At 47.8% G+C, this 18,127-nt stretch overlaps 1 protein-coding gene across 3 annotated transcripts; it reads left to right on the forward strand.

Moving 5' to 3' along the window:
• The first annotated feature begins 275 nt into the window (after positions 1-275).
• LOC106022250 (cytochrome P450 4F4) lies at positions 276-13,625 on the forward strand. 3 transcript variants are annotated; one of them, XM_040738378.1, is made up of 13 exons: positions 276-419; positions 621-819; positions 2,364-2,508; positions 3,914-3,967; positions 4,064-4,191; positions 6,082-6,203; positions 8,185-8,455; positions 10,162-10,228; positions 10,418-10,547; positions 12,321-12,454; positions 12,543-12,607; positions 12,741-12,823; positions 13,176-13,625. In XM_040738378.1, the coding sequence occupies exons 2-13, from the start codon at positions 622-624 to the stop codon at positions 13,345-13,347; spliced, it is 1,569 nt and encodes a 522-aa protein (XP_040594312.1). In that variant the 5' UTR covers positions 276-419; position 621; the 3' UTR covers positions 13,348-13,625. The 3 variants fall into 3 exon arrangements, with proteins under 3 accessions (XP_040594312.1, XP_040594313.1, XP_040594314.1); XM_040738379.1 differs by having other exon boundaries at positions 10,418-10,520; XM_040738380.1 differs by lacking the exons at positions 276-419; positions 621-819 and having other exon boundaries at positions 2,381-2,508; positions 3,825-3,967.
• Positions 13,626-18,127: the final 4,502 nt, after the last annotated feature.

Consider the following 18,127-nt stretch of genomic DNA (forward strand, 5'->3'; position numbering starts at 1 on the left):
TGCTGCCTTGCTTCTCTGATCTTCAGGTTGAACATGAACCTCAATATCAGTCTCTGGGCCTTGTATTTTTTGTGCTACAATCTGGCATCCATGCTGCGTGCCCTTGAATTGAGTCCACTCTGTAGCCTGCTAACCAACCCCTGTCTTGGCCATCTTCCCAGGAGGGGAGGACACAGATGAGACAGTGAAGGATTGGCTGAGCCTGGGCTCCAGTCACCTCCTCCAGGGCAGAAGCCAGGAACAGAGAAGCTCGCTCTAGAGGAGGGAGTGTGGGAAACACACTGTTCGGAAGAGGAGGTGCCAGGCTAAGGGAGGAAGTTGTAGGATCCTATACCGGCTTAGACAGAGCTCTTAGTTGGCTACTTATCTCCAGGCAGCCGTCTGAAGCTAAAGGCCACAGTGATCCTGCTCGCTTCCAGGTAACAGCCCCTGGCAGCCTCACTATGATTCAGATATTTGGGGACCCTTGTCTCTTCTCTTCTTCATACTGCTGCTGTCCTTCTCACGGCCCCCTCCTCCTCCCGACAGCCTTCACTCTCCCTACCCCTGTCCACTCTCCCCGAGGGTCCCATCCCTCTTCCCAGTCTCGGACTCTCACTCTCTGCCCATCTGCCCCACAGGATGCCACAGCTGGACCTGTCCTGCCTGGGGTGCAGCCTGGAGTCGTCCTCACTGTGGCTGCTTGCACTGCTCATTGGAGCGTTCTGGCTCTTGGTCCGCGTCCTGCCTCAGACCTATTCCTTCTATGGCACATATCATCATCTTTGTGGTTTCCCTCAGCCCCCTAAACGGAGTTGGTTCTTAGGTCACCTGGGCATGGTGAGTGTGTCAGAAGACTGTGGGTGCCCTGTGGAGGAGTTAATGCACCAGGATCGGGGCTCAGGGAGAGAGCAGCCCCGAGTCGTCCTGTACCCTTCCCTAGCTCTGCCCTTATTTCAGTCCTCCACCCTTAATTACCCCTGGATTCACTTCTGCTTCATCTTTCTGACACTGGTGGATGCTGAGAGCGGTTCCCAGACTGGGCTATACAGAACGAGGAAACCAGCGTCGCACATTGTCCACTCATAGACTTGACGTCTTCTGAGAGCCCAGCCCAAGATCAGAGCCATGTTTTCTGTCACTGCATCTCTGTGTTTCTGGGTTTTTGGGGGTGATCTTTGGTGTCTCTCCTACCACACATGGAGCAAGAGAGCTGTGGGCTGTCTTCCTGCCTCCCGTTCCTGAAGCATCATTTTTTTTAAAGCTCTCAGTTCCCCCCTAAGATGGACCATGAGTTCTGTTGCCCCAGCAGGATAAAAGCTGTCCATTCACCCTTCCTGAAGCTTTTCTTTGACCCCGCCCCTTGGACTTGGACCAAGTCTGCCTTCTCCTTTGGTGATTCAGTCTTGGTTGCCTCAGTTGTAAATAGCAAAGCTCACGACATGCAAATATGTCAGTGACATGATCTGTCGGATGATGTCAAAATACTGTGCATAGGAATCCTTCAGGTCCAGTATGATCTTAAAGGACCAGGGTCACACACATATGCAGTTTGTCACTGATAAGAACATTATTATGTAGCAGATGGTTTTATTCAAAGTTATGTGAGAATCTATACATGTGGAGAGCTCTGTACAACACATCACATATATATTAAATAATGCATCACTGTATATTATACATATATACACACATGAGAATGAGAGCAGAGTGAGGGGTACATTGTGTTATGGTCGCTGGCTTATACAATCCTGGATTCTGAGCATGCTACAACATGCCATCTGCAAAGTGGAGAACTGGAAATCCAGGCTGTGATTAATTTGATCTGAGACCAAAGGTTTGACATCCTGTATATGGGGATCCATGGGGGAGGAGCAATCCTATGGGATTGGGTAGAGTCCAAAGGTCAAGGACCTGCACTGTGATGTCTGTGGGCAGAAGAAGATGAGTGCCCCAGTCTTGAAATGAGAGTGAATTTTCCTTCCTCTATCTATTGTTCTATATTAGCAGATCATAACCAGAAGGGTTGAGACCCCTTTGTGTGGGAGTCACATCTTAGATATCCTGCATATCAGACATTTATGTTACAAAGCATAACAGTAGGATAATTACAGTTACGAAGTAGCAAACAAAATAATTTTATGACTGGGGGCCACCACAGCATTAGGAAGGTTGAGAACCACTGCTCTTTATGGTTCTTCAGTGGGGTGGATGGTGTCATCTTGCCTGGGGCTACTGATGCAGACACCAGTGCCTTCTGGAAACACCATCAAAGAGTTGCTGAGAGGTCTTATTGTGTCAGCAACCTGAGCATCTCATAATCATAACACACGTGGCTCCTGACAAACCACCGGATGGGGTGACTGTTCCTGTCTTGCTTGTAGATCACCCCCACCGAGCAGGGTCTGAAGGAGGTGACCAAGCTGGTGGCCACCTACCCCCAGGGCTTCATGACATGGATGGGTCCCATCCTCCCCATCATCACTCTGTGCCACCCTGACATCATTCGCGCTGTCCTCAGTGCTTCAGGTACTCAGGGGAAGCTGGTAGTGGTGTGGCTGTGGGAGACGAGGGCTTCCAGTCTCCACCTTCACGCTTCTGTGTGGTCCCTGGAGGAGCCCAGTCCTTTCTCTTGGATTTCTCCACTTTTCACTGAGGTTGTCAGGGGAAGCCCAGCAAGGCTCAGCTCAGAGGATGTGAGTGTGCTGGAGAGAGTTTTCAGGGCTCACTCTGCCCTCCTACCTTGGTAGTCCTTTGCTTGTAAAACCTGGAGAACGTGGGGCCACTTTCTTCTCATGTCCATTCAGAGGTCAGGGGAAGGTATCCTGTGCACCCCTGGCGTGGAGTGCACACTGTGAGTGTATCCTACTGTGGTGGATGGAGACCTGGCAGATGGTTATCTACATCTTCCACCAAACCTCGAAGACGCTCCTGTTTTCTGATCCAGGTGGACATTGGACTAGCCTGTTTGCCTACTGCTAAGGTCCCTGTGCGGCCTCCTGTGGGAGTACATGACCGGATACAGGCAGATGGGGCTGTGGTACTCCCCTGCCTCTGCCTCACCTGAATTTCAGTGTGAAATAAGGAAAGCTTGGTTTTGACTTGTGGTTCAGAGTCCATCATGAAGAAGAGAGATGGACACATAACCATGATGAGAATGAGGGAGGGAGGGGGTACTCAATAACTCAATACAATGTTTCCAAGGGATTACTCAAATGACCTTTCTCCAGCTATGCTCCACTTCCTAAAATTTCTAGAAGCTTCCAAAATAGAGACAGCATCAGAGCACTAAATCTTTCAAAACACAAGGTTGGGGTGTTTCAGCTGGGAACCAAGTGGGAGATTATTTGGCATTTGTCAACTAGAGTCATGCTGAAATAGAAATAATGGCTCAGGTCTCTTGTTTGTCACAGTTCTGATGTCTGATTAGACCACGCCCATCCATATCTGTGGGATTATTGGGACTACTCTAAAATCTTGTCTGGTACCTGCCTGTGGGGCACACTGTTCTACAGCAGATCATCTCTATCCATTAGGCAGCAGATGGGGTCATGTAGGACAGACAGGTCATGTGGGTGTTATTCATGTTGGCCCATGTTACCCCATATATGTCCATGACACGTGTCCATGTCAGGAGATGTCACAGCGAGCTGGGGTGGGCAGCTATGCCAGGTCTGTAGAAGGTTGTGTTGCACTAGGAGGGCAGATATGGTGGCAGCTGGTGTTGAAGCCAAGGGAAGGGATGGTAAAGTGAGTTAATGCTGTCTCATCTTGTGTCCTGTTTCCCCCTCCTCTCGGCTTCCCATGTCCATTTCTCTAACCCTGTCATGCCGGGTTTGGGGCAGACGTGCACACACCTTGCTGAGGCCACTATACTCTCTGCAAGCTCACCTCCTAGACTCTCCTTGCCCCTGATCCTCCTTGTTCATGTCAGCTGCAGTCGCCCTAAAGGAAGTAGTCTTCTACACTTTGCTGAAACCCTGGCTCGGTGAGTAGTTACAGATGCAAGCCTAGGAACACCCTTGGGGATGGGGTGGGGTGAGGGGGCATGCCACCATTGACCACTGCCATGTTGCCCTCCCAGGGGACGGGCTCTTGGTGAGTGCTGGTGACAAGTGGAGCCGCCACCGTCGCATGCTGACACCTGCCTTCCATTTCAACATCCTGAAGCCCTATGTGAAGATTTTCAATGACAGCACCAACATCATGCACGTGAGTGCCTGGTACCCACCTTCCCAGAGAATAGACTTGGCCTCAGATAGATCTGGTCTGTTCTCTAAAGTGTGATGATGGAGCCATATTTTATATTATTTCCTTCTTATTTTATGTCCAAGATGATACTATAGAGCCATCTATTCCCACATGGTGAGTGCTTATAGAGCTAGTTTCTACTTTTATGACATGGTTGTTAAAACGTAAATGGCAGACTTGATAAGGACTACATAGAAACTACCTATAAGGAGCTAAGCACTGCCACACACATCAGTTTGGAAACTATGAGGTCTGATATTGCTGACAGGAGTGTAGGTCTTGCCTTGGTTTTTCTGGACAGGGTTTGGGTCACTTGTGGCATATGATAAGCTGTGTGTCACCTTGCCTGATACCACCATAGTTCTCTGATGGGGCTTGACCAAGTTCAAGCTAATTTAATGTGGTCCTAGCAGGACAGACTGGACTCAGTCTCTAAGGTTCTCTCTTTCCAAAGTGTATCCTGGACTGGTTCCTATGGTACACATTTGCATAGGAGGGAAGCTGGAAGCCATTTGAAGCTTGGGTTTCATGGAAGTCATAGATCCTCCTTTTTCCTAGATCGTACTAGTCAAAGTCACAAACCTAACATAAAAGCAAAGTGGGGTAGTATAGGCTCAACTTTGTCATGACCGTTGCTGAAAACTCACATTACCCAGGGCTGAAGAACAAGACACTTACAGGGAGAGTCACATGAAAGGTCAATGGTTTTCTTTTCTGCTTGCTATCTGGTTTCATAGCTTGTTTGCTTGTGGATTCTGCCAGACCACACAAGATTCCTTGTTCAAATACAAAAGGTGGTCAGCTACTCCCTGTGCATCCCCCTGTCTTCTGTTCCTTCTTGAAAGCGGCTCAATTACATGGGGCATCACAGGTAGGTTTCAATAGATGCAACCCATGACTTGCATTGTGTTACTTAGTTTTAGGGAATCTGCTTGTATAAGAAGCTGAGACAAGCCCGATGTTTGGACATTGGGAGTCATCACTGGATATCTCAAGGGTTTCTGCAAGTACCTATGACGTAGTCCAGGTGAAGAACACTGGAATGCGCTTGGGAATGGTGGTCCATGCCTGTAATCCAAGCACTCGGGAGGCACAGGCAGGCAGGTCTCTGTGAGCTCAAAGCCAGCTTGGTCTACAGAGTGACTTCCAGGACAGTCAGAGATACACAGAGAAACCCTGTCTTGAAAAATCAAAAAGAAAGAAAGAATATTAGGATGGTTTGCGCATGGAATACTTAGCAAGAGTGCTTTGAAAACAATGGATGTCTGCCATACTTGACATAGAGATAGCTTTGAGCCCAAGTTATGACATGCAAGATAAGGAATGATGTTATTATTGCACTCGTAACATGTTGTGGAACTGAGGGTCATGACCCAATTCCATACTTTATGCTGCAAATTTAATTTATAACAACCCTGACAGACAGAGCTTATTTTTTCCTCATTAGGACGAACCTGAAATTTAAAATATAAAGGAATTTGTCCCGCTATGCTCAGACAGGAAGTGACCTAGAAATAGTGACACATGGGCTCCATCATGGTTTATCAGACACAGTCAGGTCGACTTGTTGCTAAAGACGTGACTCGTGAGAGAGAGGCAATGAGCTGACTGAGGGTGCACATAGCATGGGAGTCAGAGATGGGGCTTAAACTTGGGGTTTCTGATCCTTAGCCTTGCGGCTTCATCTCCTACGTAACAGCTTCCCTCCCACTCATGCCTGGTTATCTCCAGGGTTAAGAGTCTGGGGCAGAGACCTGGGAGACAGTTTTGGGTGTCCATTCATGTGGCTGTAACTGGACAGAGTCTCCAGCATCTGAGGCTCGGTTATGATACAGTTTCTTTTCTGTTAAGGCCAAGTGGCAGCGCCTGGCCTCAGGTGGCAGTGCCCGTCTGGACATGTTTGAGAACACCAGCCTGATGACCTTGGACAGTCTGCAGAAATGCGTCTTCAGCTTTGATAGCAACTGCCAGGAGTGAGTTCCTCCCATTGGCCTGAGAACCTGGATTGTGGACCCAAGAGAGGAGATGCAAGAGGGATGCATGACCAGTGGGGAAGGCAGGGGCTCCTGGAGGAGGTGATTCAGAAGAAGACTAGGGATGAGAGTAAAGCTGGCAGGGAGGAGGCGCCTTAGCCATGAGACTGGCAGGTTGGCACTCACTGAATTAGGTACATTAGGCTCTTTCCTCATTGCTGCAGCAGAATATCTGATAAAAGCAACTCAAGGAAGCGTTTGTGTTGTCCCAAGTTGGAGGGAATCACCATCATGGCAAAGAACACGGCAGCAGGCTGCCTACACTGTGTCTGCAGTCAGGGAGTGAAGAGTAATGAATGCTTATGCTCAACTAGGTTTTGCTTCCTTGTGTAGTCTGAAACCCAATTCAAATTGGATGTATGAAAAGGCCAGAGAGCTGTAGCCATCCCATATCCTGAATGCTATGCTGTCTTGAAAGTTTCCTCATGCAAAAGGTCTAGCACCTTTTAATTCAGTGCCACCAAAGGTCTTAGACACAGGAAGAAAGAAGCCAATTTTGTTGCCGAACAGAAGCAAGAATAGACTCTATCATCTAGCTCCTGACAGAGTCAGCCCTGCAAGAAGAAACCCCACATGATCTAAGTCACCTTTGTCTGTTTCTTTTTGAAGTGTGGTCTACCAAACTCCCATAAGAATTTCCCTTTAAAGTTCCCTTACAGAATTTCAAACCCTTCTGCACTCCTTCTGCAAACAAGTTTCAAAGTCCTAAGAACCACATGTTCAGGGTTATTACAGTTCTGACTCCACTTCTGGTACCAATTTACATATTACTTGTGTTTCCTGTTGACACAACTAAAAGTGAAGAAGAAAGGATTTGGTGTGGATCAAATCTGGGGGACTTCCATCATTGTGGGGAAGTCATAGGTGCAGGAATGTGAGACTGATGGTCACATCACATCCGCAGTCAGGAAGCAGAGAGAAATGAACGCTTATGCTTGACTAGCTTTTGTGTCATCTGAAAACAGTCATGACATAGTGTTCCCTTATTAAGGTGGGTATTACCTCCTCAATTAACACAATATAGAGAATCCACATTTGCTCAGAAATTTGTCCACAATGTATGGTATTCTAGATCGTGTCAAGCTGACCATCAGTATGTACCAACATAGAGGCTAAACCAATCCAGACAAGGGTGGGAGCTTTCTCCTATAGTTTCTACAGAGGGTGATTGCACCTGGAGTCACTTCCGTTACTGTGCCAACATTTCTGAGGGGATGGACTTAATTGGAAGATGGATCTATTGCAGCTCATAGTTTCAGAGACTTTTGGTGATGGTTCTCTGACTCCATTGTTTTGTTGGGAACAGGTGTTAGGGAAAACATTTACTTCGTGGCAGCTGGGAAATAAAGAGAGACTGGAAAGTGTCAGGTCCTCTCATCCTCTTCAAGGCACACCTGTAATGGCCTAGCCAATCTCTATTAAGTCCTATCTCTTAATGGTTCTGCCACTTTCTAATATCCTCAGAGATAAACGTATGGGAGACACCCTTTGCCAAACCTCAATAAACGGACATGATCCTATCAGTGATCTGTAGACATTGGGTGTTTTGTAGAGACAAGATTGAATTGTCACTGAATGCAGGGACCTTGTATAAGAGATTAGGTAACCTGAGGAAACTGAGTTCTTCACTAGGGGAAAGTGTTGGGAAGCAGGTGGGTTATAAGTAGATGTAGTGTAAGAGAGAAAAGTGATGTCTGTGCACTCCAGATGCCTTGAGACGCCGAGCTCATGAGGATGGGATGCAGAGAGATAAGAGACATTGTAGTCAAGTCTCATGACTAGTGTCAGGCATGTCTCATGTGGTCATCTGTTTCTGACTACTGAGTATCCTGTTGGCAAATAATTCCCGTTGCTGAGAGGTGCTCCTTGGGCTTCAGCTGTGTTGAGCTGTGCTGCTTCTCCTCATGCTCTACTCATGCAGGAAGCCCAGTGAGTATATCTCTGCCATCTTGGAACTCAGTGCTTTGGTGTCCAAGCGGTACGATCAGCTGCTTCTGCACATAGACTCACTTTATCAGCTCACTCCTAATGGGATGCGCTTCCACAAGGCCTGCCGTCTAGTGCATGACTTCACAGACGCTGTCATCCAGGATCGACGACGTACTCTCCCCAGTAAGGATGGTGATGATGTCCTCAAGGCCAAGGCCAAGTGCAAGACTTTGGACTTCATTGATGTTCTGCTGCTGGCCAAGGTGGGTTCTCAAAAGGTGCAATGGAGCTGTTTAAACTGAATTCAATGAGTGTGATGTGCACATCTTTAATTCCAGCACTCCAGAAGCAGTGACAGGAGGAGGCTGAGGCCAGCCTGGTCTGTATATTGAATTCCAGGCCGGCCAAGGCTAGTGCTGAAACCGTATCTCAAAGTAATTATTAACTCACCGAACAGCTACTTTTGTGTTTGGGTGGTCGTTTTTAGATCGAATCTCACTAAACAGCCCTGGCTGGCCTCAATCTCATGTTCTTCCTGTCCTCACCAGGCACATTCTAGAATCATAAATGTGGGCCACATCACTTAGGTCTAGCATTGTAGAGATCAGTCTCACCTTGTTGCCAGAGAATGAATCCTCCTGCTCTAATTTTCCAGGTCACGCGACTCATCCAAAGACCCATGCATTGTGAGTCTTGCAGGTTTCACGGCAGAGTTGTCTGTTCTGTGTCTTTCTTTTCAGGGAATATACATAGATGGGAAAGGACAGAGAGCCAGAAAGCAGAGGGTGAATGGGGAGAGTGATGTGCAGATAAGAAGAGGAGAGGGAAGTGTGGGGAAGAAGAAATGTAGGGAGAGAAAGAGAATAAGAGACAAATGAGAGCAAAGGACGTTTTTAATTAATTTTGAGTATGCAAAATAACTTGCTTTATTATGTCATTTTCATGAACATGTAAGTGTAAATTGCCTAACTACTAAAACCCAGAGTCAGATATAGAGGAAAATGCTGAGAGATCAGAGAGAAGGAGCGAACCATAGCCACACCTTACCTCCTCAGTATCTCAGCAGACAAGCGAACAAGTTCTTGTTTCTCCCTGCTTATATCCTGTCTCTGCCCAGCTACCTCACTTCCTGCCTGTCTGTACAGACCTTCAGACCTCTATGGTTAGCTAGTGGCAAGCTGCATTTTCTGACCTTCAGACAGGCTTTATTTGTACAAGCAAGGTAACACCAAATATAATTTTGCACTTTGAGAGAAGATGTTATTCTGGAATGTTTGTAGGTTTTCTCTCATCACAGGTAAATTCTACAGGTATGACACCCTGAGGTCCTCCAGAGGAGATAAGATAAATTTTCTTCATGTAGCACCCAAGAATGAAAGAAGAGAGTACAGGAGGAACTAGGATGCAGGATAAACACAGTCAAGGGAGCGAATCATATGAAAAATATTTGAAAGTGAAAAGACAAAGAGGAGGAGAAATTTAGTTACTGGTCATATGTAAGGAGACATACATTTGTCATATTGTCACTGTTTCTCCTGTCAATCCAACCCTGTCTGCCCCCAAGTATGCAACATCTTAATTGCCTAAGATAGACACCATTCCTATCAAACTATTATTGAAGAATTGACAGGAACTGTTTCACATCCCTTCTAGGAGAAAATGCAATGTCTTGAGGATAATGTTATTCTCCAGTATCTAAGGAATACTGCCATGCTATTCATTCATTTATTTCCTAGGAATCTCTCATCTTAGAGAAATTGGCATATATTCATGGTTCACCAATTCCTCCAATCAGGAAAAGCAAACAAACTAACAGGAGTCAAGACAGTCAACAACTATGCCTGGGGGTGGAGACCTATGGTGATGACAAAGAGAGACTCAGAGGTGCAGTGGCCTTGCTGTACGGAACTGTCTTAGATTAGACAGAGACTCAGAACTGCTGTGATCTAGTGTCTTGCCTTGTATCCAGGATGAAGATGGGAAGGAGTTGTCAGATGAGGACATCAGAGCAGAGGCTGACACCTTCATGTTTGAGGGTGAGGGTCCCCGTGTGAGACTACAGAGGAAGCCGACATGTTTTGGGGACATGTTGAATGGACCCAGAAATGCCACTATCATCTGTCTTCCCATTTTCTCATCCTTCCTGGGGTCCTTCCTGCCTGACTGCTGCCCACTGTGTGGTGATGAAGAGCTCTGAGACTCAGGCGCACCTGTCTGCCCCTCAGGCCATGACACCACAGCCAGTGGGCTCTCCTGGATCCTGTACAACCTGGCGAGGCACCCGGAATACCAGGAGCGCTGCCGGCAGGAGGTGCGGGAGCTACTGAGGTACCGAGAGCCTCAGGAGATTGAGTGGTGAGCTCAGGTCCCGGTGTGTGACTGGGCCCTTCTCCTGGCTCCACTCCTTAGGTGGCACAGGGGCTCTTTTTGCTGCTTCTTCCATTTCTGCTTGGTAGAATAGTATCTACCTCATTAAAAAGAAGAGATTTTATGCTTTGTGACAGAAAGACTTGAACTTCTGAGAGAATTAGTAGCAATATATGGTGAATAAGGGCAGATGACGTCACATTGCAGGTATGTAACACATAGAAACTTTCCCTCCTCGTTCCTGCTTGTGTCACATAACGTATTATCAATGGCTTCACTCCAGGACTGTTTGCTCTACTGTTTCCTATTTCTTGCCAGAATAGGAATTCCTAAGTGACACATGGGGGCAAAAGTCATTCTCAGTGTGCTGTTCCTTCTGTAGCATCCATTCAGCAAATCCTCCCATAATGCCCTCCCATGACAATTTCATGAGCAGCTGTTCTGTGCTAATGATGCTGCTGTGGGAAGTGATGTCAGGAGCTTCAAGCCTGAAGGGAGAGTGGCCCTGCATCAGGACACCCCTGGACACACTGACAGGTGCCAGGTTCAGAGTAAGAGAAGCAAGGCTAGGGTGAAGGGTGCATTCACTCTGGAACCTGAATGAGGATTAGGAGATACCTGGTTGGAACTGAGGTACAGGGCTGTAGATCTGAGGGAGGAGAAGTATGGTTTGTGGGAAAGAACGGAGACAAGAGAGGGGATGCCCTGTGACTTTTCTTAGGGAGATGTGAATAAATGCCTGTTTTCCCTCCGTTACAAAGGACCAAAGAAATGATTCCATGAAAGACCAGTTTAGCAAAACAGTGAGTTTATTAGAATTTCTCAGATCAGTATGGATGCCTGATTATTAAAGCTGTACCACTGAAAATCCCACCCTAATGTGGATGAGGACTGAAAAAAAGCTGCATCCCGGAGCTCCTAGAGAGTGTCTCTCCAGCAGTTACTACCCTTTCGTTAACCTCGAGGATCTTTTAGGTTTCAGGAATTTCCTGAGACTTGTGAGTTGTTCACATCTTGAGCCCTATAAGTTTGTGTGCCTCCTGAGTCTTTTGGAGATCCCGCTGGCATGGAAGTTTTTAGTTTGCATAAATTTGTTACACAATGAGATAAAGGGGAATTGGAAAGAGGATGGGCTAGAAAAGAGGAGAAATGGCAAGGACAAGATGTGCGCGAAAATGAGGGGGAGCGTGTAAGAGAAAAAAGGAACAATGAAGAGGATAGGGAGGGGAGGAACAGGAGGAAAATGAAGGGAAACAGAAGGAAGGAGGCGGGAGGAGAAAGGGACGCTATGGAGTGAGAGAGGATGGAGAGTTTGCATGTGAAGGAGCAGGGTGTGAAGACAGATCAAAAAGTTCTGTGGAGGGAGGAAGGGAGGGATGGAGGGAGGGAGGGAGGAAGGAAGAAGGGAGGGAGGGAGGGAGGGAGGGAGAGAGGGACTCAAACAGAGGCAGCAGAAACAGACAGAGAAGGCCGATAAGGAAAGGCAAACCCTATGTCTTTACTGTCTGTCCCTTACTTAGTTCATTTTGATTTTGCTCTTACTCAAAGAAGATTTCTTTTTAAGTCATTTTTTGAGTTTCTTTTTATGGTGGACATTTGGATATGTTTACTCGGAAAAAGCTTCTAAAGATACCTGGATAAATTCTCCCCAGTGCTTTCCTACTTCTCTTTTTTTCTCTGGGGATGTTTTAACAGTGTGGGCAACACCGGGCCTGATGGTCTCTGCTTCCCTCCTGGATAACTGTGTGACCTGTTCCTCAGGGACGACCTGGCCCAGCTGCCCTTCCTCACCATGTGCATCAAGGAGAGTCTGAGGCTGCATCCACCGGTCACAGAGATCGCCCGCTGCTGTACCCAAGATATTGGTCTCCCAGATGGCCGGGTCATCCCTAAAGGTGCCCAGGGGACAGGGAAGGAGGGTCCTGGGCACACACAAGGTTTATGCAGCAGCAGGCTCACCCTCCTGGTCCCACTTCACCACAGGTGTGGTCTGTGTCATCAATATTTTTGCGACCCATCACAACCCAACTGTGTGGCCTGACCCTGAGGTACTGTAACCCCCCCTCCCCATGCTCTTCCCTTACAATGTCCAGCCGAAGAAGCAGGTTTGGGCCTTCCCTACTGCACGAGTGCTCTATTTCTCTGACTGTTCTGGGAGATGTGGCTCGTTGTCTCTTTCAGGTCTATGACCCTTTCCGCTTTGACCCAGAGAACGTCAAGGACAGGTCACCTCTGGCTTTTATTCCCTTCTCTGCTGGGCCCAGGTGAGGCCAGAGGGCATGGGTGATGGGACATAGGTTTGGAGTAGATGGAGACGGTGGGAAGTTGGGACAGTCAGGATCTAGGTCTTGGTCCTGCATCTTTGCAGGTTAAGTAAAATGGGCAGTACCGAGGTTGGGAAAGTGTGAGAACCACAACCCTGTGCTGATGCTCCTCCCAGCTGATTGTTTCACGGATACAGAATCCGGATGTAAACAAGGGGTCCCAATTAATTTAGTTCCTCTTGGGTGCCCGCCCCTCCAGCTGGCTGACCATGTGGGGAAGGTACCTAGGCCAGGTTTCAGTGTAGGTGGGTCGCGAAAGGGATCCAGGACACCCCAACCTGTCCTCCCGCAGGAACTGCATAGGACAGACTTTCGCCATGAACGAGATGAAGGTGGCCCTGGCTCTGACACTGCTGCGCTTCCGGGTCCTGCCCGATGACAAGGAGCCCCACCGGAAGCCGGAGCTGATCCTGCGTGCTGAGGGAGGGCTGTGGCTGCGGGTGGAACCGCTGAGCTCACAGTGACCCCCTGCACTTGGATGGACCATCGCACCCATCCACCTACCTCTGCACCTCCCAGAGTAAGCATTACTGTGGCCTATGTGGGAGGCTCGCGGAACACAACAGGAGGTACTGGAGGACAGCAGGACATCAGCACTTGGGGTCTGGGAGTGAGATGGAGCTAATGTCCTTGGACCAAGACCTCTGACTTCCTCTGCCTGCTCACAGGCCCTGCCTTGTCCTCCTGTTGTATCCAAACTCTGAACCCCCAAAATCACCAAGAGATCCATTCCAATGCAAAAGCGCAGAGTCTTTTATTTTTTAACATGCTATCCCTATTAGCTCGGGCCCTTCATCCATTCATCACAGCAGAGTCTGGAGAAGGACCCTGAAAAACACCCAAGATGGGGGAGTTTAAGGCAGCCTAAGGCAAGTATATAGGGATATGCAATTGTCTCAGGCTTGGGCGAACTGTCCTGTGTTGATCAACTGGTTGTTATGGCCCATAGGCCCTTCCCGGGTGGTTGCTATGTTCTGCACGTCACTGTTGTGCACTTGTCTGTAAAGCATACCCAGAGCCACAAAGCACAGCCCCATAGATAACTTCTGCTAGATTCCTTGCCAAGAGGAGGGCATTTTCAAGGCCAGGCAAACACATGTTGAGTCTTTTCTGTAGCCTATCATGGCTGCTAAAGTGGGGGGCTGGTCCCTTCATTTCCCTCTTCTAGAACTACCAGTGACATGACTCAATCCTGAGTCATGCCTGTCAGGGGCTCAAAGGGATGGTAACAGGCACTTCAAACCATTAGTTGACAGATTTGGAGGCAGACATTTGTATCAGTTGTCACATTGTCCCCTACATAAGGGAGTTTCCTTTGACATAGCATCTCAACCAGGGAAAAGGGGTGACGTTATCTTTTCTGTGCTACTTCCTGTTGACTTAGGAACCCAAGAAGGCTGAAATGCTAGTCAAAAGCAAAGAAGGGAATTTAGGCAATGAGGTATCTCTCAGAAGCTTCTGGTTGGCAGACTCTGTTGAAGACACAGGGTGTGTCCACATCAGCTGGACTGGTTCACATCCACGGCAAGTCCACGGCTCCTAGTCTTTAGGAGCAGCCTGTGGTCAGCAACTAATGCTCAGATGTATCTGCCAGAAGCGGAATCCTGTTTAAGACATGTTTAACCTGAGAACAGAAGTTAAAACTTACAAGTTTAATTGGAACTCTTTAGACTCACAGTTTTAGTGATCTCCTAGGAAGGGTAGGAGTTCCAAGACCACGGGAGAAAAAAACCCATCCTTGGGAACAGCAAGGTGGCATAAAATAGGCTGTGCTTATTTGGAGTCCTTTTGACCTGTGAGAAATGGATCCAAGCTTTATGACTTTGGTTATTCGAATCCTATATGAACTTTATTATACGAAAGGACATAAAAGTTATAGATATATTAGCATTATCAATCTGTACTGAAATCCACATTGTAGAAAAAGCAGGTATCTGGGTATCTGTAAAACAGCAGGAAGAGTCACACTTTTGAGTACTCGTAAAACTACAGATTTGGGCTAGAAGCATGTACATTTTTTCTTCTGTCCAGAGAGACCCAGATATAAATTGTTGAAATATCTTTTTCAGCTTCAGCAAAATGGCTACCAATCAGCCATGTGACCAGCTTGCCATGTGACTGACTGTAAAATGGCAGTGACCCGCACCATTTGTTTTAGCTCTAGGCTTGTAACAGAACTTAGATGATGCCAGAAACCACAGATAGAACTTTTTTAAAACAAAACAAGCATACATAATTTCCTTTTTTCTTTGAGAAATAAACTGAATTAACCTAAGAAACCACAGCAAACAGCTTACATCCTCTGACCTTCTGTAACTTTCTCTATTACCTTCAGTCTCTTTCCTAGACAGTCTCGTTTTAGACAAATTTCTCTTTTCCTTTTTCTCTCTTTATTACTTTCGTCTCCTACCTTTTTTCCCATCCCTCCAGTTAACATAAAAACCTTTACCAAAGTTCCTCTTGTGGTTTCAATAACTTTAAGGTCATTCTGTTTCTTCGGAGAAACCAAATCTGGCCAAATGTCTCCCCTGCCCCGGGGCCATGAGCTCAGGTCAGAGAGCTCTGGTTGGGGTGTGTGTGTGGCAGATGGCTCCCTCGACGGCATGGGGCAGAAAGACCTGGCAAGCTCCAACCCTCTGCCCATGCAGACAGTGTAAAGAGACACCCCATGGCTTACCTGCCCTAACGCTCTGCTCAGCGCCTGCTCGGAGCTGGGGGACCTAGCAGGGTAAGGCCAGGCAGTGCCCTCCCTGCTGTAAGCTCTGACCTTTGGCACATGGCAGAGGGACCCCACTCCCCACCCGCTCTGCACACAACATGTTCTCAGGGCAGAGAAACATGACTGGGGAGAGCCAGCAATCCCCTGACCATATTCCCTTGCAGATAGCAAGAAGAGACCCCCCTGGCAGGTAAGGACAAAGAGAGAGAGAGAGAGAGAGAGAGAGAGAGAGAGAGAGAGAGAGAGAGAGAGAGGGAGAGAGAGAGAGAGACATGCCTGCATCTGGCTGGGCTCGGCCAAGAGGCCCGCTGTAGCTGTAGCAATGTATCAGAAAGCACCCAGCTGGAGTCCAGAGCAGCAGCTGTGCTCCTGAACCTCCTGGGTGCCAGAGTCAGGACAAAGACAGGCCTAATAAACACACAGCACAAACGTACAACACGGTAAACTGGGACGACCAGCACGGTACAAACTCGGACTGGGGCCCTATCCAGAATCTCCAGAGTCTTGAAAGAATCTTCAGATGGCTAGCCAAATACCAGGCAACTTGGTCCTCGACCAAGTCCCCTCCTACAGATTGGGCAGCCCGATTCCTGGATCCCCTTCCTACAGACCTCGAATCAGTTCAGCTGCCAGCCAAACCGCCACCCTGAATGAGGGATTGGGGCGGCCCCTTAATCAATCCCTGCAGGTTGACCCTTTTATAACGCATCTGTCAAGGGCCTATTGTCCTGCCCTATCTACAGATTTCGCTAGTGTAACTACAGAAACAAATTCACAAACGACTGACACATAACATAGACCTCAGGACCTGCCAAGCCAGCACAACAGATAGCACAGAACTCACTGAAAGGGGTAAACAATACTCAAAGGCTTTACTTCTAGAAATAAAGGGACCAGATCCTCACTCAGCCCCCTGCTTTAGCAGCCATGACAGGGTACAGAAAAGACACGTAGGCCTTTGACACAGGAAACTCCAGTTCCTCTGGCCTCCTGGAGCCTAGGGTCAAAACCGAACACAAAGAAACTACAACCCCCACCCCCTAAGCCTCCTGGATACTTGGTTCCTGGGAACTGTTTGGCCACAAAAGAAACTCCAGGGTAGACCAAAACCTCCCCTGTAGTCTCCAGGATACAGTTCTGAAAACTATTGTTATCTATGAACAACAGGTTATCTGCAAGTAACAAGACATAGAAATGCCATAGAAACCACAGAATGGTCCCTCTCAGCAATGACCAATGAGAATAATTGGTACACAAGTATTTCATGCCAAAATATGACTTTGAGAAATTCTCCTAATTGTTCCCAAATGTAAACCAATCAGAAACCAACCCATACCTACTGATGTAATCCTGTAACTTTTGTCTTTAAAACCTAGCAGTAGAAAAAAAAAACCTAGCAGTAGACAGGGAACTTCACTCCGTATGGAGGCTGATGTGTCAGCTTGCTAGATCGGGTCCCTCTCATGGTTGGATGAACAATTAATAAAACCTTGATTTTGCAGTTTGGTGGGTCTGTTTTCCTGGTGGACTCTGGGGATCTTTGCAACTTGGGCACAGCACTCACCAGTCTGGTTAGATCTGAAGCAGGCTGAGGACTGCAACAGATCAGATAACATAGAAATGTGCCTAACCGATCACCCAACGGGCTGGAGACAAAGTACACAGCCCACTAAGCCTCTCTAGAGGAGCACGGGGAACCCAATTCCCCCACTGAGTCTTCCGACCCGCCTGCAGAGTGCAGGCTTCACAGAAACACAGAGCTTAAACAATCAGAAACAAAGACGAAAAGCTCCAACATCCAGAGGCAGAAAGCAGAACTTTCCTGGGCAAAGGAGAAAGTTACCTGGTATAGTGCCACAAGATTCATTGAAAAGAGGGAATCATGATGGAGTTTGGGGATCCCAGACGAGCCCCCAAATGTTGTGCCCAAATGACCCATTCCATGCAAAAGCAAAGAGTCTTATATTGTCTAATGAGCTAACCCCATTAGCTCGGGCCCTTCATCCATTCATCATATCAGAGACTAGAGAAGGAAGCCAAGAAACCCCCCAGGGTGGGGAACTTATAGGGCAGCATAAGGGGAGTGTGTCTAGGGGTATGCAATAGTCTCAGGATTGGTACGCTTCCCGGCTTGGGCGACCTGTCCTGTGTTGATTGGTCAACTGGTTGTTATGGCCCATAGGCCCTCCCAGGGTGGTGCTATGCTCTGCACATCACTGTTGTGCACTTGTTTTGTAAACCACACCCAGAGCCATAAAGCACAGCCCCACCAGCTAACTTCTCATTGGTTCCTTGCCACGAGGAGGGCATCTGACCTCCTAGTGACTAGGGCAGGCCCAGCAAGGTCAGGCAAGCACATGTTGAGTCTTTTCAACAACCTCTCATGGCTGCTAAAGCAGGGGGGACAGTCACTTCAATTCATCCCAGCAGGACTTGCTGCCTTAGACAATAGAGTTAAGGGGATGTGCCAGGGCATGATGGAGGCCAGATTCCAGCTCAGGAACCTTTGAAACAGAGGTATGTTT

Source organism: Mesocricetus auratus, unplaced genomic scaffold (genome assembly GCF_017639785.1).
Source record: "Mesocricetus auratus isolate SY011 unplaced genomic scaffold, BCM_Maur_2.0 Super-Scaffold_100676, whole genome shotgun sequence".
Classification (NCBI taxonomy): domain Eukaryota; kingdom Metazoa; phylum Chordata; class Mammalia; order Rodentia; family Cricetidae; genus Mesocricetus; species Mesocricetus auratus.